We start from the raw sequence: 22,096 nt of genomic DNA on the forward strand, positions 1-22,096 counted from the left end.
TATGTACATAAGTTTAACTTCTGAAGAAATCTCTTGACCCTGAAAATTCCTCTTTGAAAAAGCTTATTATCACTAATTCTGTAGTTCCAGTTACTATCCTAGACAGACAAATTATCATTCTTAGGGGGTCGTCTAATTATTAGGTTAACATCTTAGTCATGCTGCTATAGGCCAAGACTGCCGGGGTCCAGAAACATGATCACCTGACAGGCCTCTGTCACCCCACTGGGTCATGCTCTCTGCTCTCTGCTCTCTGCTCTCTGCTCTCTGCTCTCTCTCTCTCTCTCCTCCTCTCTCTCCTCTCTCCTCCTCTCTCTCCTCCTCTCCTCCTCTCTCCTCCTCTCCTCCTCTCCTCTCTCCTCTCCTCTCCTCTCCTCTCCTCTCCTCTCCTCTCCTCTCTCTTTACCCAGCCGGCCATCAGCAGGAGGGTCCCCCTACATGAGCCTGGTCCTGCTCAAGGTTTCTTCCTGTTAAAGGGGAGTTTTTCCTTGCCACTGTTGCTTGTTGGGGGTCAGGCCCTGGGATTCTGTAAAGCACCTAGAAACAATTCTGATTGCAACAGACGCTATATAAATAAAGATTGATTGATTGATTGATTGATTGAAAATGGAAAACAATTATATCTAGTCTGACTATTTTTGAATGTCCAACATTGTCAAAATGGTCCTGTACAGCATGTTGTTGACTGTATATCTCATCGCAACTCATTCAAGGAATTTACAATCTGCACCATTAGTTGTACCATGATTTTTAGTTCATCGCACATTGCAGGCTGCACAAAACCCTATACCATTTATAGAACTCATTTTCTGTGTCCTTCTAACATCTAGAACTACTTTTTGTAGCTCTGGTAGTTGTTGTTTGATATTTACAATAGTTGACAACCTTATGTTGCATGCATCTTCCATTATCCATGGGTGAGGATGCAGAGGAAACTAAAGATCTTCTAGTTATCTTATCCCCCCCCCCCCCCGCCCTAGACCCTTCAGGGCAGGCGGCCTTCTAGAATGTCAAATGTAAATAATGGTTGAAATTCTGTACAAATGCAGCTTGTCTTTTTTTTTTTTTTTTTTTTTTAATTGCTGAGGTTCAATACTAGGATAGTAGAATATTGCTGTGTAATTTGTATCTTATTTTGATACGATTATCAGCTTGGTATTTTATTTGGAACTACATTTGGATGTATTTTGCCGATTCCTGACTGCAAATTCCTTAAGAGTAATGATCACACACCTCTCTGCTGGATGCTGAGCTGCACAGCAATGCGCACATTCCCCACAGGGCTGATTGCTTGGCACTCGTACTCCCCCTCATCATGAGCTTCCACACTTGTGATGCGCAGAGCGCCAGATGACACCACATGACGGTGGTCAAGTGGTAATGGACTGCCCCCACGCGTCCAAGCAATCACTGGCTGGGGGTAACCACTTGCTTCACAGGGAAAGTCTACAGTGTGACCTTCAAGGACTGACTGGTCTTGTGGCGTGAGCGTGAACTGTGGGATGGCTAGGGCAAAAGGAGAAAGAAAAATGTTACATTTCAACATAAGGATCCTAAATATTTAATATAATAATTCTAAATTAATAAAGGATGAACACAAATACGTCCTCAGTGGTTTTGCGAATTCTTCTAAGCGTGCATTTCATGACACTAATTTCAAAAAACTTGCAACAAACGTCCAAAACAAAATATGAGTTAGTGGCATGATAACATTTTCTGAAATGTTAGTTAGAGGAAAGACACATACTGCTTAAACAGTTGAGGGAAAACTTAAAATACACTTCACAGATCTTGATGCCTTGATGCCAAACACTGTAAATTGTACGTCCAAAGTAAAACATTGGAAACAAATGCTCAAGTAAAAACCTGACTCGTTCATCTATTAAGGTCTGATTGAGGATAGTGAAGGCAGCAGAACATTCTCCATAACATCTCAAGATTCTCTTAAATTTTACACAAGTGCAGTGAAGATAACGGCTAATTATGTTAGTCTCTGTTAAATGGCTATCAGGCTGCACAGTAACAATCTGTGACCACAAAACCTACTTTTGGATGCTAGGCTATCATGCCATCCTCACAGAAAAACAAGTCGCCAATTGTAGGTCATTTTGCATGGCACTCGTGGTACTTGTCCTGTTCTTCTACAAATTAAAACACACTGGTCCTGCCGGTGGGTTGTTGCCATTCAACAGCAACAATCACCTTTCCTGGTGCACTTGACAATAAGCTGAAAGATACAGCATACCTTCTGACCATGGTGAGAACTGAGGCACTATCCTGAAGGAGCTACACTACTTTAATAACTTATGGGGATAGATGCGCCTGCAGCATACATGACCTCATGGTAGCACATTTTGGAAAACAAATACAAAACTAGCAAACACCCGGTCAGAAGGGATTATAACACTGAACTCCTCTGTAATCACCACAAATGGGTTGTTTTCTTACATTCCACAGAGGTCATCCTGCTAATTACCGGTACTTCCTTTTTTTAGGTCCAATTATCACAACAGCAGTTGAAATTGATTCACAGTAATTATTGTTTCCTAAATATAGGTCAATTTCCCAGAAGTTTGACTGATTTATTGTGATTAGAAATTTCTGTTGTGTAAAATACATTATAATACAAAGAAATAAAATAAAATGAGAGAATCTTAATTTTCTTACCTTGCACTATGATATAAGCAGTAGCACGGACAGTGTCAACATTATTGGATGCAAAACAGGTATACTGTCCTCCATCAGCTTGGACCACATTCTGGATATACAGTCCACCAGAGGGAGTGATGTTTATGCGAGCATCATTGGGGAGGGGGCTCTGATCACCTTTAGTCCAAGATACTCTGGGCTGTGGTTGACCTGTGGCACTGCACTCCAAGGTCACACTCTCTCCTACCAGTACCTCTGTATTCTCAGGTTGAATCACAAAACTTGGCCGTGCTGATAGAGCAGGGGTAAAAAAGACAGTGGGAATGGGCATGTTATTAACCTAAAAATATGTCACTTAAATGTTCAAACAAAAAGGTCATGCAAGTTGTCTTTGTTTATTACTGTTACTATCACCACTTTGACGGTTTCTAAAAGAGTCTACTTAAGGATTCACAAAATGAAATTGAGGCTGCTCCATATTTGACCTGAGGTCATAGTCATATCAGTGGAAACACAGCTCGTAATGCCCTGTTCATACTACGCGACTTTCAGGGTGGTAGGGTTGGCGATAAGAGTGTTCACACTATACGACTTATATCAGGAGATGTGGCTTACTGCGCTACTTGGTCACCAAAACAAATTTTTGCATCAAAAACCCATGGAGAATGGCACAGGAAATGCACAAACAATGCGCAAGCTGATGTATTTCAATCCAAACAAGCCCTTCCGGTCATTTGAGCACTACTAAAAAAAAAAACACTTAAAAAAAAAGAAAAGAAAAATAAGATGCCGCTGTCGTTGCCATTATTCTGCTCTGTGCAGCAACCCCCGTGTCCGCTCTCTTTGGCTGTATCTCTTTATGTCATCCTAACCCAACTATTTAGCGTGTTAGATTTTCAGTTTGACTCGGCAACTCAGAGATGGGCTGTCGCTCACAGTCAGACTGACATCTTGGACGCATCCAACCTTCATGACCCAGGCTCGCTGAAGACTGCCTCACCCTGATTTGGGGGTGGAGAGCAAAAACCAGTTGGCGACCGCCTGATTGGACCAAAATCGTGTAGTGTGAATGGTGGTTAAGCTGCAATGACCCTACCACACAGAAAGGCAAAATGCTATGCCAAATATGTAATAACCCCATGGATTTTGTGACATTAGCATGGTTGAAACCAAACACAACCACTTACAAGGTGCTCCAAAATAGCGCAGCGTAACCTGTGACGTCTTGACCTGACCAGCTACGTTCTTCGCCATGCACTGGTAGACTCCTTGGTCTGTTTCTCGCGTGTCCTGGATCATCAGTGTTCCATCTTCCAGCAAGTTCAAGCGACTGTCATCCCGCATGTCTAAAGCATTGCTGACAAATACCGGAAGGTACAGAAGTTCACATCATAGAAAAACACAGACGGATATCAAATACGCCATGATTGCATGGTTAAAAATGTAATTGCTTACCAAAATCCCAGCATTTGAAATTCTATCTTTCTAGTTTTAAATTACCATAAATTCAGGACTATAAGCCGCTACCTTTTTCCCCACGCTCAGGACCCCTGAGCGATGGAGCTTATTTCTGGATTTTTTCGTCTTTTTGAGCTTCTTGTGCACACCCTCATCATTAATAACACACAAAGAATGGCTGATGATGCAGCTTTTAAATTAAAGGCTAAGGATCAACAGCTGGTACGCTCATTGTTGTTTTAACCAGCATGTTACTGTAATGTCATTTTACAAATGTGTTGCTGCACTGTTCAGAAAAGGCTGCTATGGTTATTTTATTTTACTGCTGTGTTACTGCCGTGTTTAGTAATTCAGCATTTAAAATTATTTTCCTGTGTTCAATAAAGATCTCATGTTTCAAAGTGGCCACCTGTGGCTTATAGTCAGGTGCAGCTTACTTTATATGTGTATTTTTTCTGAAAATTTTATGAAATTTGGGTGGTGCGGCTTATAGTGAAGGGCGCAGTGCAGAATTTGTGAAAGTAGAGCAGAATGTACGATAAATTGGCTTGAATATAGGTCTGTACCCAGATTTACTAAGACTTTCAGTTTCTTAACAGGTTAATATTGTATTCAAAACCCTTTTTCTCTTCTTGATCATTGAATTTAAATGCATCTGGTAAATTATTTATATTAATTTCACTGTTACTTATACATGTCTAATCTGTTTTTGAGCAAATCTTTTAGAATCATCCTTGTACCATTACACGACTAAAGACACTAAAGGCACAACAGTAAAATATTACCATCATTGCTGTCAAAGTTCTAAAACTACTGCATTTATAAAGCAGTTCTATTATACTTTGACCACTGCAGCGCAGTGTCTTGTTCAGGGACAGTCCAACATTTAAAATAAGGGCTTACTTATTCCTCAGCCAGATAATCTGTGGTTTAGGGTTGCCTTCTGCTCTACAAGTGAAGTAGACGGTATTTCCCGACGTCACATCCACATCCTGTGGTTCTGAGGTGATCCTGGGTACCTCTAAGAAATAAGAGGCAGATATTGACGGTTGATTCTTCTGTGTCTGCCTATTTCATGTCTTGTTAATTGAGGTGGATGACCCCAAATGAGAAAGAAGGTTTCTAGGTAGGGTGTGCATGTTTTCCCTATATTGTATGGATTTTCTGTGGTTAATGCAATTACTCCAAATTTCGTAGATTGTGATGACGCATATATAGATAAATGTCAGTCAACCTCAGTCTGCCTAATTTGTAAAACCAATTGTGCATCCATGTGCCGGCCTACGCTTCTTGCTCCATAATCCATCATGGGGAAAACCCCATTTATTCATATTAAACAGAAAAACAGACACATACAAAAACTCCATCCAAGGCAAGAGGACGCAGACTCAAAGAAAGGTCTTCGCTTGAATCCAACCCACAACCTTCTTATTTATGAGGCATCTGTGATGACAATTTCACCATGGTGCATTAAACACATTATTTCATTTTCTCCAATGACCGTTTCCTCAAAACTTTGACTTTCACAAATCAGTACCCTACGTAAGATATATGCAACCAAAGTCCTTCTTCAGTTTGTGAATGTGAATTGGTCTGACATGAACACTTGACATTTGTTTTTTGTCTCCATACCACAGTGGAGTTCCTCTGCAGTCAGGGTTGCCACAGATCTGCCTTGCAGTTGGCTGGGATAGTCACAGGTGGCAGCAGCCTGAGCATTACCAGACTCAGCATACTGCTTGAGTAGGTCAGCCAGCCACAGCAGCTCACAGTCGCAGCTTAATGCATTGGAATCCAGTCGCCTGGCAAGATATGCATATACAGGCACAAAGAAATAAATTAGGATGTGTTAAAGAAGAAGAGAGACGATATATGAGGATGCTCTTGCAGTCATGGAAAATAATCTCTGCTTGGCTTCATTCTCTTGTCATAACTTTTAATTCTGCTGCAATGTCCTTTTGCCATCATAATAACTTGATTTCACAATACGTTACTGATCTTTTTATTAACATGAAACTATTTAATGGCCAATTTAAATGTACAACAAATTAATAAAATCTCCCTACCTTTTTTATCTTTAGTTATTATTTATGTTTATACTTTATTTATAAAACTATAACTTTTAAATATATTATGTATGTAAATCTCTTAAAATTATTGTAATAAAAATATTTAATTAAAGCAAAAATAAAACTACATTTATAAATATCTGTTGAAACAGCCATTTGTAACAGATATAATAGATAAAAGAAATATGATGTGATGACAGAATGCATATCTAAGTGAGAAATTTTTTCTGTAAAATTGTCACACAATGAAAATTGCCTTTATCAAAAGTAAATGTCACTGTTATCTTTGTTATCATACATAACAAGTTTCACTTCCATTTAACAGATTTTATCTTGTTTTTTCCTTACAATCTCTTCATGGCCTGCAGATGAGAGAAGGTTTCCGGGACTAAATGGGAGATTCTGTTGTTGTGCAAAAATCTGCATGAGAAAAATGAGTTTTGATCAGACTCACTAATAGGTGTAACAGAAAAATGTTAATTTAGGACTAAATTACGAGTTACTAATTTGAATAAATACACTCAAACAAATACTAAAATTTACATTACTTTTAAAAACGATTTAAAACACATTTTCAAAGCATTGTCCGTTCTCAAAGACGTTTTTATATATTAGCTACAACTATGTAAGAAAAACAAAAAAAGAAGGGTTCATGAAGGAATTGCTTTTTTGAAAATTTTTGAAAAATTAAAAAAAAAAGGACACTGTCCTCCAGTCTGGCAATCCCCAAAGTAACTGCTTTGAGGATAAGCTCGTCCAGAAACAAATGGCAGTGAGGACACAGCTGGGAATTTCTGTTCATTCCTCTCTTTCTTTTTTGGCCGGTGTGCCTTTATTTCACTCTCTGCAGTGATTGCAAAACATGGATATACAGAATTGGCTCACAGACCGGAATAACTAAACGGTAATTTAAAACCTTAAAACATCTGGTAGAGAATTTTAGAAGCAAAAGCAACAACACATCTGCACACAGTCAGGAAAGATCATATCCAGAATGTTGGCAGACAGAACTCAGGAGTAAGACACTACAGTGCATACACTTAATACACTATAATAGGACAGCTTTAAGTGTTTTAACTTACAACTAACTGATTGTTATGCATTTGAAGATTGAAAGCTAAATTAGCTTTATTTTAAGCGAGACCTCAGTTAACAGCACAGCTCATTCTTGGTGATATTGACCTATTGTGAGCAAAACTGTAAATATTCTTTCCGAAGAACATCTGGAGTTTTAGCATTAATGCTGACTTTGTCTACAATTGAACCAATAATAATATATAGGCAATATTTTAATCTTATGGGTTTTTTATTTCCACTGACTGATTGTTGAAATAATGGTGACCGGATTTTAATTGGTCAATGACCAGCTGTTCAGTTATGTCAGAAAATTGTTGATGTAACTCTTGAACCAGTTGTTGTGATATGTCATACCCCTGGTCTAAATTGACTGGCAGAAACGGGACATGTACTGTCACCCAGCCATTTCACTTTCCTTTCTGTGTGTGGTTTCTGAGGGTTCCTGAAAAAATTTCATTGTAACAAGTGTATAATGACAATATTATTTTATGCTCTGACAGGCATGATAACACAAAATGAAATCTTGCCGGGGGCCCAGTATAAACTTGCCTGAGTTAACAATGCATTCTACTGTAAATGTGCACTAATATACATTTTAGGAACCAGGGACAAAAGACAAAAAAAAAAATAGCTTACAGTCTTTCCAGCTTTGGTAGGTGAGTGAATGATTCAGGTTCCAAAGACTCGATGTTGTTGAAGTGCAGGTACCTGAAGAGCAGTGTTCATACAGTACAGTAAAACTGCATTATAAACCCAAAGTTTGTTCTAATAGATCCCAGTAACTAAAAAATTATTTTCCCTCAGGGATGCATGTGTCATCTTATTCATGTGTTTAATCCAACAACTCAGTTTCAGTTAAACAATTTAAAGTGAATGTGTTAATTAAAGCACAAAACGACATGCTGAAAATAAAACTAAGTGAAATCGAATCATACTGATATTTTAAATAGGAAGAATACAATTGTATATTGGAAAGAATAGTAGCAAAACCTGTGACACAAGTCAATAAAGAAGCTTATGATGCAAAAATCCTTTTGCTTTTTGTATTTCCAAATTTGGACTTCCACAATTTATATTTGTATTGTTTGTTAGGCTGATGGCTCTTTTTTCACAACATGTGCTGCAAATCAAAACATGTTTGGATGTTGCACTACCCATATCTGGGATTAAAAAGCCACTACAGTAAATGCAAATAAGACAGACTTAACAGTAAGCACAGTAAATTCATTACACCTGCTCACGAATCAGTCACACCTCCACTCGGTGCTTCCACACGCTCCTCACCTCTGATCACCTCAGTAGAAAAGCAGGCCTAATTCACTCCCACACTGCCAGATTGTTGTTTTATCATTGTCTGAAATTCCCACGTGCTTTTTGGACGGCTATCCTGGTTTCCTGCCCAGGTCAACATAACAGCCTTCTGGACCTGATTGTGAGTTTTGTTGGTCAGTTTCCTGATTTTCATCTGCCTTTGCTGCCTTGTTCACTCTTCTCCTAACAAAGTGTGTTCTGCTTTGCACAACTTGCTGGCTTCAATACTTCCCTTCCATCTTCTGCTATCATCATTCTGCTACCTGTTTACTCCATTTGTGTTCTATTAACCTGCTTGCCTGCCTTTTAATCTGCTCAGGGCCTGTCCTAATAAAGTTTTGCCCTATGAAAACACGTGCAAACTTGATGCAGCTCGCAAAGCTGATCTTTAAATTTGATGCACCAAAAATTGCATCTGTCAAATCAACAAAAATTCCTTACACAATACATTTAAACTATGTCTTATTATGAATATGTAGAATATAAGCAAATTTTCAGAACGCACAAAATACTACGAGGAGGAGATACAAATTTTATCATTTGGTGCCCCAATGTGACCTCAAACTAATTGAGATCTTTGATTTTGTGTCTGTATTTAGCATGCAGGTACAAACTGGCAAAGTGTTTAGCACAAATGGCTGTAGACATTGTGGTGGGGAGGAGGCCTAGGTACACTAAGAGATGATGTTGAGAGAGAGAGACTTCAACAAATTTGGACAAATTAGAATCAAAATTGCAGCCTCCCTGGTAAGGTCTATTCAGGGGTACTGGAGAGGAGGGTCCGCCGGATAGTCGAACCTCGGATTCAGGAGGAGTAATGTGGTTTTCGTCCTGGGCGTGGAACAGTGGACCAGCTCTACACCCTCAGCAGGGTCTTCGAGGGTGCATGGGAGTTTGCCCAACCAGTCCACATGTGTTTTGTGGACTTGGAGAAGGCATTCGACCGCGTCCCTCGGGGGGTCCTGTGGGGGGTCCTCCGAGAGTATGGGGTGTCGGGCCCGCTGATACGGGCTGTCCGCTCCCTGTACGATTGGTGCCAGAGTTTGGTCCGAATTGCTGGCAGTAAGTCGAACTCGTTTCCGGTGAGGGTTGGTCTCCGCCAGGGCTGCCCTTTGTCACCGATTCTGTTCATAATTTTTATGGACAGAATTTCTAGGTGCAGTCATGGTGTTGAGGGGATCCGGTTTGGTGACCTCAGGATCGGGTCTCTGCTTTTTGCAGATGATGTGGTCCTGTTGGCTTCATCGGCCCGTGACCTCCAACTATCACTGGATCGGTTCGCCGCCGCATGTGAAGCGGCTGGGATGAGAATCAGCACCTTCAAATCCGAGGCCATGGTTCTCGACCGGAAAAACGTGGAGTGCCTTCTCCGGGTAAAGGAGGAGATCCTGCCCCAAGTGGAGGAGTTTAAGTACCTCGGGGTCTTGTTCACGAGTGAGGGAAGAATGGAGCGGGAGATTGACAGGCGGATCGGTGCGGCGTCCGCAGTAATGCGGGCTCTGCACCGGTCCGTTGTGGTGAAGAGAGAGCTGAGCCGAAAGGCGAAGCTCTCGATTTACCGGTCGATCTTCGTTCCTACCCTCACCTATGGTCATGAGCTTTGGGTAATGACCGAAAGAACAAGATCACGGGTACAAGCGGCTGAAATGAGCTTCCTCCGTAGGGTGGCTGGGCTCTCCCTTAGAGATAGGGTGAGAAGCTCTGCCATCCGGGAGGAGCTCGGAGTAGAGTCGCTGCTCCTCCGCGTTGAGAGGAGCCAGATGGGGTGGCTTGGGCATCTAGTCAGGATGCCCCCTGGACGCCTCCCTGGTGAGGTGTTCAGGGCATGTCCCTCCGGTAGGAGACCCCCGGGGAGACCCAGGACACGTTGGAGAGACTATGTCTCTCGACTGGCCTGGGAACGCCTGGGGATCCCTCCGGATGAGCTGGAGGAGGTAGCTGGGGAGAGGGAAGTCTGGGCTTCTCTCCTTGGGCTGCTGCCCCCGCGACCCGACCCCGGATAAGCGGTAGAGAATGGATGGATGGATGGATGGAAAACTGCAGTGACACATTGTCTATCTAGCAATACCATTTTTGATAACCTGAAAGCCCTTAGGCTGATTTGGAGCCAGGCACCAAAAGGTGCCATGCCATATCTCCGATGGAATAAGTCCTTGCAACTGTGCATTTTCTTGTATCTGGATCAATCAGTACACCATCACAGTTAGTGCCAGCTTCTCCCAGAAAATTTGTTTTGGTGTGTCTCCATAGTCTGGTGACAGCCTCCTCATTTAAATTAGGTGGTCTGCACCAATTTTACAAATGTTGAAATTTTCACATATAATCATAGTAAATCACAAACAACACACCTACTAATGGCATGTGCAAATATGTTTTAGTTTGCTCATGCAATGTAGGGCTTGTTATATGGGATCTTAGTAGATTTCAGTACAGGTCAATAAAAAGTTTGCCTGTTCTGTTATTCATTCAATTCTTGCTTACTGTACTGTACACCTCAGACTTATAAAAATATGAATTAAAAAAATATTATAATATTTATAATATAAAGCCCTAAATGAGTCATCAGTACCTTGTTCAAGGGTATATTAGCAGTGCTCTGAAGGTGTCCTGGCACCACTCCTTGTTATCAGAACACCTCTCAAATTTTGTCTGTTCCAGGCTTCAGCGGAGTACCCTCCGTTTTCTACCTCCAGTCCCACATAGACCGAGGTACCCCACCCTTCGTTTTTATTAATTTTCCTCAAATAAAACTATGATCCGGTGTAATTATCACATTCAAGAAGAGCTGAAGAGTGATGTGGAACACAAAGATATCTGGCCCCGCTAAATTCCTTAAAGCAAAATAACAATCTACACAATCTGGGCAAAAAAAGCATATGTACAATGGACCTTAACTAAAACAGAGAGCTGAACTATTAATTTGGGTCAATAAAGATCATTCAAATCATTGGGACAATGTGTAACTGGGTTACTGCGTTATAATTGTGGTATGTTATTTCAGATTTTTTTTTCATATTGAATACATACAAAACTTTATTTGTAGTTTGTACCACTAAATAAATAATTCTTGCTTTCAGTAGTCACATTATGCATTTTTGTGACTCTTCCAATTGTCTAAATTTATAACAGTAGAGTACTTTTAATATTTTGACCCCATGTTGAATATGCTATATCTCAATCTGTTTATTAACTTTAATTATGCTTAATTTTGTACAAGCTTCCAGGTGTCATCTGAAATATTTCATGCAGACATGACTAACAGAGATTCAACCATAACTAGACATTTACAGCTTCCTACAAAAGCACCTTATAAATCAATACATATTGACTGATAAACAAATTTCAAACCCTTGCAATTCAGCGCAGAACTGTTTGCAGTGGAAGACCTCTTGTAACATAGTTCTTTAGAATATTTAACTATCACATATCTGTCATAAACAAGACATGTGACTCATGAAAGAACAAGCAAATAAGCAAAAAGGGGAAGAAGAATGATGTTGGTCACTTACAGTTGTTCAAGAGAGACAAGCCCCTTAAATGCTTGTCTGTCAATTGATTGGATTTCATTCTTGTACAAATAGCTGAAAGAAGAAATAATCAGTAACATTAGTAACACACACTTACACATCATTAAATTCTTGATGCAGTGCAAATTCTACCTGGAAAATATGAGAAAGAATTAAAAAATATGACTTTTTCTTTTGTTTCTACACTGCAAAGAGCACAAAATTGTAGTTATGAACAGGACAACCAACAATGCCGTAAGTCCAAATATGCATTCAGTAAAAATAAAACGTATTATTCTATCATTCAGCGTGCCTTTAGTCCTAAGACAAAATCTAAACACAAACCACTCTGTCTTTTGCCAGAATGTTTTCTCAGTATTAATAGGCATTAAAAGGCAATTCTAACCAGACAGCAGCCAAATGCAGACAACAGTATAGTACGCCTAAAAAGATATGTCACAAGCATCTTAATTCCACCGTAGTGGCATGCTGAAGATACAAATAACAAGTACACTAAAACTGGTATTAAAAATCAATCAGATACTTACAGGAGTGCAGGTTTTAAACTTATATCCTAAGTTTGATTATTATTTAGGCTGTTTGGAGACCTTTGCTGGAGATGATCCACCACAACTCAGTGTGGCATTAATTTAGCACCTGTGCTAGTCTCACTTATTGAGGTGCTGATATAAACCTGCTGCTCTGGGCTGTCTCTGTCCTTCACTCATCTTTGGAACCTCGACCCTGCTACACGTCCATCTGTTTTGTTTTGTATTCAATAATGAACCTGGTTTATTTGCTTCACATCTGGGCAGCCTTTTATATGGTTTGTTGCGGCCTGGAAACCGGGTGTAAAATTGGTAACAAAGAGATATTTTAACAATATCAGTGGCTACAGTAAGCCCACTTTACATTGTACGTATTCCCAGAACAATAAAGTGTAAACTGATCCAAAACAACAATGGCTATTAAAAAAATTACAGCTTATTGACAGGTTGGCAATGACACCTTGCAAGGCTGCCACTCAACAGGGGGACAGATTTCAATTTAGCAGTGAGGCCTTTCTTCATCTCCTACCACATTCACCATGAATCCAAGATTTAGATACATTTTGGAGTGAATAAGTCTTCACATTGGCCAACATTATCTTTTTAGTTTCATAAATATTTCTCCATTATTTTTCACGCAAGTAAGATACGTTTTTATTCTCCAAACCTACATTCGTTCTAATCAAGCTTCCTTTGTTGGTTTATTTGTTGTACATTATTTGTTGTACACTAAAATCAATGTGTGATGCTCTGCCAGACAAAACATTGGTTCTGCCTGCTACATGTTCTGACCTGAAAGAAAATAAATAAATAAATTAAACCCACCTAAGAGTAAATTCACAACACTGTGTTTCGCAAACATGGGAGAGGTAAAAGAGTTTTAAAATCATGGACCAGGCTATTTAGAATATATCGGTAAAAGATGATAGAGACTGACTTCCACTGGTGTCCAAAAGAAGGAAACAGGTGGGAAAAAAGATATAGTTTGGCCCATCCAAAGCTATAGAAGCAGCTGACATCACTCAAGGCTTTTAGATGGACTGTGTATTAAATAAATGGGGCTTTACTGCATCATGAAGACAGGAGTGGCTGACAAAAAAAGCCTATATTACTACTTTGTTTTCTTGCAATTGTGAAAACCATTTCCAATTTCCAATACCAAATAAAAATATCTTAGTTACTAGTAACTTTCTACAAATAGGAAAATGCCAACACAAAGTGCATGAGTTTTGGGAGAATAATGTAAATTTTAGTAACTGATCATTTTTGGTGACATGTTTAAACTATACTTTATCCACATTTGATATCACAAAAATATTATCAAGGAAGAAAGGATTTTTCCCCCCAGGCTTTAGTTTCCCTCCTGAAGTTGCCAAGGCTGACCTCAGGACTATGCTACATCCAAGATTTTCTGGAAAACAAAGAGATGCAGTGTTACAATGTAACAGCTAATGGAAAAAAAAGAAGTGTACCAGAAACACTGCCACACTGCAATATTTACTCAGGAGAACAGCACATCTACTGTTCTACTACTGTTCACATTCTCTCTCTCTCTCTCTCTGTGTCTGTACACCTCTGTCTGTTCTGTTGTGAGATCAGCTCGTGTTTAAACGAGGAAGCCATCAGGGAAGGAAAGTGAGGACTTACTAATGATCAGGAGGTCTATTGTTTAAGAAAACTTGTTTTAAGGGTAAAGAACCAGCTCATCAATGATGACGATGGTTTCTAGGTTTTTTTTACCCTTTAAGGAATGTGTAACTTAAACCTGAATGAAGCTAGGACTGATTTTAAATGAATGGACATTAGGCATATTGACACTATACTAATTCAAGAAACATACAGTTGTCCCAACATAGAAAGTGAATGGAGGAGAGCTTTTAATGGGGAGGCCATTTTAAGCCACCGGTCCAGTCTGAGCGGGGGAAGTGGGAATTTTATTTGCTGAGGTTGAGGTTTCTGTTTTTGGGGTGGGGGGGGGGGATTTTAACTGCACTGAGAATCCTCACTTAGACAGGAACCATCCTGACCCACACCCAGCTTCAGCCCACACGCTCGGATGGCTGATCAGTCAGGAGCTGGCCAATGTGTGGAGGACTTTTAAAATGAAGAGAAGGCAGTACAGTTACAGAGGGGGAATGAGTTTTTCCTAAGACAGGTTCACGATCGCTTCCCAGATGGACGCTCCCTCCCGTTTCTTCTTTGGACTAGACAAGAAGAATGGACAAAGGAAGATCATTCACTGCTTACATACGAGTAGCTGCCCTGGAATTTCATCTGCATCTGAGATCAGGAAGTATGCTGCTGGATTTTATGGACGTCCGCATTGTTTTACTTCGGCGTTTTTCGGGACGCGTCGTCCAGAAAAAGCGGCTGGTTCCTGTTCGAGAACCCAGAACTTTCCGCTGTTCTGTTTTACAACAAAGAGGACCTGCTTTGTTCTCCGGCGTTGAGAACCTTATAGGAGTGAGTGGTCAAGTAACCTAGATGTGCAAGACAGCTTTTTCAGGGGTCTCCCTCAGGGCAGCGAGGACACCAGCACAGGGTTGGCAGCAGGGATAACCCTGCAAGAGCTCCACGCTGCCACTTTAAATTTGCAAAACAGCAGAGCGCTGGGGTTGGATATCCTACCGGTTGACTTTAACAAGGTTTTCTGAGAGATTATCGATGGTGACTTGCTGGAGGTGGTCTCTGACAGCCTGAAAGTGGGCAGACTGCCCATGAGTTGCAGGAGCACTGTCATCACCCTGCTGCCAAAGAAGGGAGACCAGCAGGACTTAAAGAATTGGAGGCCAGTGTCCCTGCTGTGCACAGATCACAAAACCCTGTCCAAGGTACTGGCCCTTAGGCTGAGGGAGGTGATGTTGTCCATCATCCACCCTGATCACGCCTACTGTGTGCCCAACAGGTTCATCAGTGACAATGTCACTTTGATTAGGGATATTTTAGAACTCTCCAGTTCATCGGCCACACAGACTGGTCATATTTCCATAGACCAGGAAAAGGCTTTTGACCAGGTTGAACACCAGTACCTGTGGCAGACCTTAGCTGCCTTTGGGTTTAACTCTGTCTTTACAGCCATGGTACGAGCACTCTTTCGTGACATAGTGTGTGTTCTAAAGATCAACGGTAGGCTCAGTGCTCGCACTGATATTCAGAGAGGGGTGAGGTAGGGCTGCTCTCTCTCTCTCTGGGATGCTAAATGCGATAGACATCGAGCCTCTGTTGCACAAATTGCGACAAACACAAGTTAGCATATATTTACCCAAGTTCCCCGTGCCTTTTAAATTATCTGCCTATGCCGATGATCTTATTGTTTTAACCAATTTACAGGAAGACACTGATGTTTTAACAAATATTATTAATGAATACGGTTTTATTTCATCAGCCAAAATGAACTGGGGAAAGAGCGAGGCTCTGATGGCTGGTGGAGGGCTGGGAAGAGTTCTCAAACTACCCAGGGTCTTCAGTGGAAGACAGGAGGAATACAGTAACTTGGGGTCTTCCTGGGGTAAAAGGATTTTTGGGGAAAAACTGGGAAGTGTTAGGAGTTTTCCCTCTCCCTCTGCCCTCCTGTTCTTTGTCTGTGTTTCCCTTGTCTGTTTCCACGCTGGGCGGGGCTGCTTCCTGGTTCACTCCCATTGTGCAATCTGTACACCTGCGACTCATCTCCAGATAATCATCTGCACCTGCCTCCTGTTTTAAAAGACTAGTCCACACTTCCATCTTTGCCAATTCGTTGTTCAACCCTCTGTAATTGTTCATTCAGATGTCTGTCAGTGCCGACCAGCCTGCCACGACGAAGAGTGTTCTAACTTTGGTTCTTTCTGGAATTGTACTTCCACGTTTTGAGTAAACAATTGCTACAGGCCCTGGAGGAGAACAGTACCAGCAAGACGAAAGCCATGAAGAATTTGTCGCAGCAGGTCTCTCTCCTTGCTGCTTCCACTCCTTAACCCATCCTTTCCAATGCCAGTGCTGTTGGCACAACACAGCAGGCTAGCAGCACCTATGTCTGCGACCCAGAGCCATTCCATGGGGACCTGCATTAATGCCGGTTAGTTTTCCAGCAGGAGGCACATTCATTCCGTGATGACTTCTCCAAAGATTCTTATCTAGTGGGCCTTTTATGAGGCAAGGCACTGGCGGAGGCAGTCAGCTCCCGCACTCGCCAGGAAACCATGCCTTATGCCCAGCTGGAGGGGAGCCTGATCATCCAGATCAATCAGGAGACACCTCCACCTGCCTATTGTCTCTTTACCAAGAAAACCGTTCTGTGGCAGACTTGTCAGTGGAGTTTTGGACCTTGGTGGTGGATGCCGGATGGAACGAGCCTGCGCTTCGGAGTATTTTCTTGCAGGGGCTGAGTGAGCGTCTGCAAGATGGACTCATCCTTTGGGACGAATCCCGGGACCTGAACTCCCTCGTCTCCCTGGCTATCTCGCTGGACAACTGCCTGAGAGAGAAATGCCAGGGATGAGCATCCCACACTCTGGCTCCTGCCCTCCCTTCCATTCACATTCTCAATTTCTCCCCCTTCCTTTCGAGCGCCATTCAGCCCGGTCTAGGCACCCCTAAACACTCCACTCACTGCTGAGCAGCCAATGCAGCTGGGGTGTGCCAGGTTAACATCGAAGGAACGACATCCAGGCGGGTGATTGCCTATACTGTGGGCAGACTGGTCACTTCATTTCGGTTTGTCCGGTTCGGCCAAAGGTGCGGGCCCGTCAGTAGCAGCGAGGTTACTGGTGGGCCAGGGCCAAGAGGTTCAGTCACTCCTTGTGCCCCACCAGTACCTCCCGATCTCTCAAAGGTGCCCAAACAATACCACAATCTTGGTGAGGTATTCAGCAAGGAAAACGCACTCTCCTTGCCTCCCTATCGACCCTATGACTGTGCTATTGAGTTGATGACAGGGGCTTCTGTTCCACCAAGTCGGTTATTTAACTTGTCATATGAGAGGGAGGCAATGGAGTACATCGCCTCATTCCTAGCGGCAGGGATTAACCAACCATCCTCCTCACCTCTTGGGGCAGGGCTCCTCTTTGTGGCAAAGAAAGATAAGTCCCTCCATTCATGCATTGATTATAGAGGTCTGAATAGCATCACCATCAAAAACATATACACACGACCACTAATATCCTCTGCGTTCAAGCCTCTTCAGCGATGGTCGAGTGGCTAATCCTAGCAGGTTTGCTTTGGGATTATAGCAAAATTGCCTCATCCCTCACGAAACTCACTTCTGTTAATGTCAGCTTCAACTGGTCACCTGAGGCAGACATGGACTTTGAAAGGCTAAAGAAGCTATTCTCCACAGCAGTGGTTCTTATCCAACCTGACCCCAGCAAGCACTTTGATGCCGAGGTGGACACCTCTGATGTTTGGGCTGGGTTATCGCACTACACCGGTCCTGACAAACAACTTCATCCATGTGCCTTTTACTCATGTAGTTTCTCACCTGCAGAGTCCAATTATGATGTGGGGAACCGTGAGCTACTGGCGGTCAAGTTGGCCTTGGAGGAGTGGCGACACCTGTTGGAAGGGGCTGAGCAACCATCTGTGGTTTGGACAGACCACAAAAATCTCTCTTACAGTTTGTTCGCTAAATGATGGAATTCTGTCAGGCCAGGTGGGTGCTTTTTATTTATTTATTTTTTTAAGTCAATTCCAGTTCACCATAACCAACCGTCCTGGCTCCAGGAAACTCAAGCCGGATGCCCTCTCTTACCAGTTTTTGCTGGAACATGGTCCATCCCAGGTGCCATCCTGCCCAAGGAACGGGTGACAGGGGTGCTCAACTGGGTGGTGGAGAAGGTCGTGAGAGACACCATGCACCAGCATCGAGACCCAGGAACTGGACATCGTCTGTTTGTCCCGGACCCTGTTCACTCTCAAATGCTGCGATGAGGACACTCGTCCAACTTTGCCTGTCACCCTGGCGCCAACTGAACAATCACCTTCTTGCAGCGTTACTTTTGGTGGCCAACACTGTAGAAGGATACAAGTGAATTTGTGGCTGCCTGTGAAGTCTGTCCTCCAGGTAAAGCACAGCACCAGGTGCCAGCAGGACTTCTACAGCCCCTGACCATTCTGGGAGACCCTGGTCCCACATTGCCATGGACATTGTCACAGGCCTTCCTCCATCCAAGGGGAATACAGTCATTGTGATGGTTGTGGATCGGTTCACCAAGGCTGTACACTTCCTGGCTCTGCCTAAGCTTCCTACTGCACTAGAGACTGCCAACCTACTGGTAGACCAGGCTTTCCGACTCCACGGCACTCTTTCCAACATTGTTTCTGACAGGGGTCCCAATTCACTTCACAAGTTTGGAGGGCTTTTGTCAAGGCCCTGAGAGACTGTCAGCTTGTCATCAGGCTATCAGACCAAAAGGGCTAATCAAGAACTGGAGTCAGTCCTTCACTGCATGGAGTAATCATCTTCCTTGGGTGGAACATGCCCACAACACCCTCACCTGTTCCGCGCTGGGATTGTCCCTCTTTGAAGCCTCTCCGGACTACCAACACCCCTCCTCTCCTTCCAAGAGCAGAAGACTGCAACTCCATCCGTACAGGAGTTCTTTCAGTGGGCCCGGCAGACCTGGAGAGCAACTAGGTCAGCCCTGGAATGCACCCAGTACACCAGCCAGCATTTGGCCAACCGACACTGTCTACCAGCCCCTTCCTATCAACCTGGCCAGTTGGTCTGGCTGTCCACCCAGAATATCCCATTGGCCACCAAATTCCGTAAGGTCTCTCCCCGCTTCATTGGACCCTCATTGAGAGTATCATAAATCTGTCTGCCGTTCGTTTTTTGCCTGAGTCCATGAAGATCCACCCCAACTTCCATGTCTCTCAGCTGAAGCCTGTATCCACCAGCTCTCTGTCCCCTCCTTCCAAATCACCACCTCCCCCCGGCTCATCGATGATCAGCCTGCTTCAGTACCTAGTCGACTGGGAGGGGTATGGCCCTGAAGAGTGTTCCTGGGTGCCTTGCTCATTTATTCTGGACACAGAGCTGATTGCTCAGTTCCATTGCGATAACTCCAACAAACCGGGTGGGTCGCCTGGAGGCTCCCATTGAGGAAGGGTGGTGGGGTACTGTTAGGAGGTTTCCCAAGTGTTTTCCCTCCCCCCCTCCCCTTCTGTTCCTTGCCTGTGTTTCTCTTGTCTGTTTCCAGGCTGCTTCCTGGTTCACTCCCATCATGTGATCTACACACCTGCGACTAATCTCCAGATCTCCAAATCTACACCTGCCTCCAGTTTTTAAACCTGTCCACACATTGTCTTTGCCAATTCATTGTTCAACCCTCCGTGATTGCTCATTCAGATGTCTGTTTGTGCCGCCCAGCCTGCAGCCTCAACGTTTTTCTTTGTGGGATTCTCAGCCTGCTCTGATGAAGAGTTTTCTAACTTTGGTTCTTTGTGGAATTCTACTGCCATGTTTTCAGTAAAGTCTGATGTGGTCAAATGTACTCAGTCCTGTATGTGTCTGCTTTTTGGGGTTCAGCTCGTGTCTGCTGCTCCTCACAGGAAGATTCCCTTAAAAGAGTTAAAAGTTGGCTGGAGAAGTGGAGTTGGCTTCTCCCAAAGATGTCCTTTAGAGGTAGGACACATTGTGATCAATCTGATGTCCTCCACCCTGTGGCACAAGATGATGTGTGTTGACCCTCCGGCTCCCCACCTTAGTCAGATTCAACAGGTTTTAGTTGGTTTTATCTGGGACAAGCTACATTGGATTCCATAGAGTGTTGTTTGTACAACATCTGTTTCCATACAGGATGCATCTGGAAGGACGCTGTATAAGATGCTGGTGGAGACCATGAACAGGCACAGACTGAACCTTTGGCCTAGCTCCAGACTGCAGGCCCCAGTGGAGGGCGCTGTACAAGCCGCCACTCTCTAAGAGACATGCTGACCTCCACTGGAGAGTCCTTCATAATATCTTCCCAGTGAACTCATTCATGTCAACCATTAATGAAACAGTGGAAGACAAGTGCCCCTTTTGTGAAAGTGTACAGCAGTGTATTTAAGCCGTAGGAAAAAGATAGAAGAGGGTTTTATTGTTGAACCTGTCATGGTGTGTATTAATATGATCAAGTCCAGACTCCTCATTGATTTTAACTTTCACAAGGCAACTGGAGATCTGGACTCTTTCAAGCAGGTCTGGTGTTTTAATCATGTCCTCTGTTTTTTTAGCAGGTGCCTCTTTGAATTTGGAAGATGCACTCATGTAGATTAGATGGATTATTTATTTAATTACTTATTTATTTATTTAGAGTGAGTGTTTTTAAAGATCTAAATTTTATGTATGTTCTTTTGTAAGAGCAACAAAGCTGTTTTCAAAATTCTCTCTCTCTCTCCCCCATTTCCTTTTTTTTTTTATTGTTTTGATAATCAATTACAATACCTGCTACCAAGAAAAGAATGCCAATTGTTCTCCAGAGGGTTACCAATAACCTCCACATAACTAGCTGGCCATATAAAAATTAAAAGGCAACTTGCAGCAACATAGAGACAGCACAGCTTCTTGGTTTGTCCTGGCAATGACTAATAAAATGAGATGTCTCACACACTCCAAATATGTTTCCAGCCCTGCCTCCAGGTCAAGACTTCCAGACATACAAAGGAACAGTCAAAAATTATACATTCTTCTACTTTATCAACTGTTTCCAGAGGGGTCTCATTATTATCGACCCCCACTTCAACTGTTGTGTTGACAAAGATTGAATTAAAATGTGTCAGAACAGATATACTATGTATAGCATACTGCCTCAATTTCAATTACTTGAGCTAAAGCCACACTTAATTCAATATAACAGCAACTTACAGATATTTGAGGTTTTCCAAATCTTCAAAAGCCCCTCTAGGAATCCTTCGTATACGATTGTTGTTTAAAAGGCTGTGAAAACAAAATAAAATTTAGGTGACAGGTATAAATAAAGTATAGTTTCTTTCAAATGTTTACATTGTGTGCATTGGGAAAGCCAATGTGTTAAATTGGGCTGATGACTAGGACAGCAACAGTTGCAGTGGATTGTCCTACTTGTGATGAAGCAGGCTGTGACTGCTGTAAATTGTGTTATTAATGAGATCAACTGCATTCAGTCCTGCAGGATGAAGTCACATAGCCTTAAAAAGTTTTAATGGCTTAAAGAAACATGAATATGAAATACAAATGTAAAATATTATAATTTGCATTTTATTCATAATAGGCATGAAACATAACAATTTAAAGCAGGTATGATGCTTATCAAAAGACCCCAAAACAAGATATAATTCTTCTTTATTAGGTACATTGTGCAGTACAGTGAATGTATAAGATTACTTCTCTCTCTCTCTTTCTATGAGTATAGGAGAGAGAGAGAATTTAAGCTGAGTGAAACTCAATCTTATCAGTACCGTTACCTGGCACTTGGAAAAAAATTTACAAAAAATCAGTGCTTTAAACTGACTATAACTGAAAACAATTAAAGTGCATGTA

The 22,096-nt window shown here is 42.3% G+C and overlaps 2 protein-coding genes across 5 annotated transcripts in view; both read right to left on the reverse strand.

Annotated features, from left to right (window-relative positions):
- lamtor3 (late endosomal/lysosomal adaptor, MAPK and MTOR activator 3) overlaps positions 1-10,942 on the reverse strand; it is a 205,572-nt gene extending 194,630 nt beyond the window's left edge. Inside the window, exon 1 of the mRNA XM_057059030.1 lies at positions 10,939-10,942. The gene's annotated coding sequence lies outside the window, so the exon portion shown is untranslated. The remainder of the gene's footprint in view (positions 1-10,938) is intronic.
- The window catches only part of LOC130540104 (peroxidasin homolog), a 63,181-nt gene that overhangs the window by 22,983 nt on the left and 18,102 nt on the right, over positions 1-22,096 (reverse strand). For 3 of the 4 annotated variants that reach the window (XM_057059009.1, XM_057059007.1, XM_057059010.1), the window contains exons 3-11: positions 21,443-21,514; positions 12,074-12,145; positions 7,890-7,961; positions 6,525-6,596; positions 5,740-5,909; positions 5,011-5,128; positions 3,837-4,006; positions 2,668-2,940; positions 1,234-1,506 (exon numbers count right to left, since the gene is read on the reverse strand). In XM_057059009.1, coding sequence (XP_056914989.1) covers positions 1,234-1,506; positions 2,668-2,940; positions 3,837-4,006; positions 5,011-5,128; positions 5,740-5,909; positions 6,525-6,596; positions 7,890-7,961; positions 12,074-12,145; positions 21,443-21,514 — 1,292 coding nt within the window. The remainder of the gene's footprint in view (positions 1-1,233; positions 1,507-2,667; positions 2,941-3,836; positions 4,007-5,010; positions 5,129-5,739; positions 5,910-6,524; positions 6,597-7,889; positions 7,962-12,073; positions 12,146-21,442; positions 21,515-22,096) is intronic. The other variant, XM_057059008.1, reaches the window with a different exon arrangement.

Source organism: Takifugu flavidus, chromosome 16 (assembly GCF_003711565.1).
Source record: "Takifugu flavidus isolate HTHZ2018 chromosome 16, ASM371156v2, whole genome shotgun sequence".
In the NCBI taxonomy this organism is placed as follows: domain Eukaryota; kingdom Metazoa; phylum Chordata; class Actinopteri; order Tetraodontiformes; family Tetraodontidae; genus Takifugu; species Takifugu flavidus.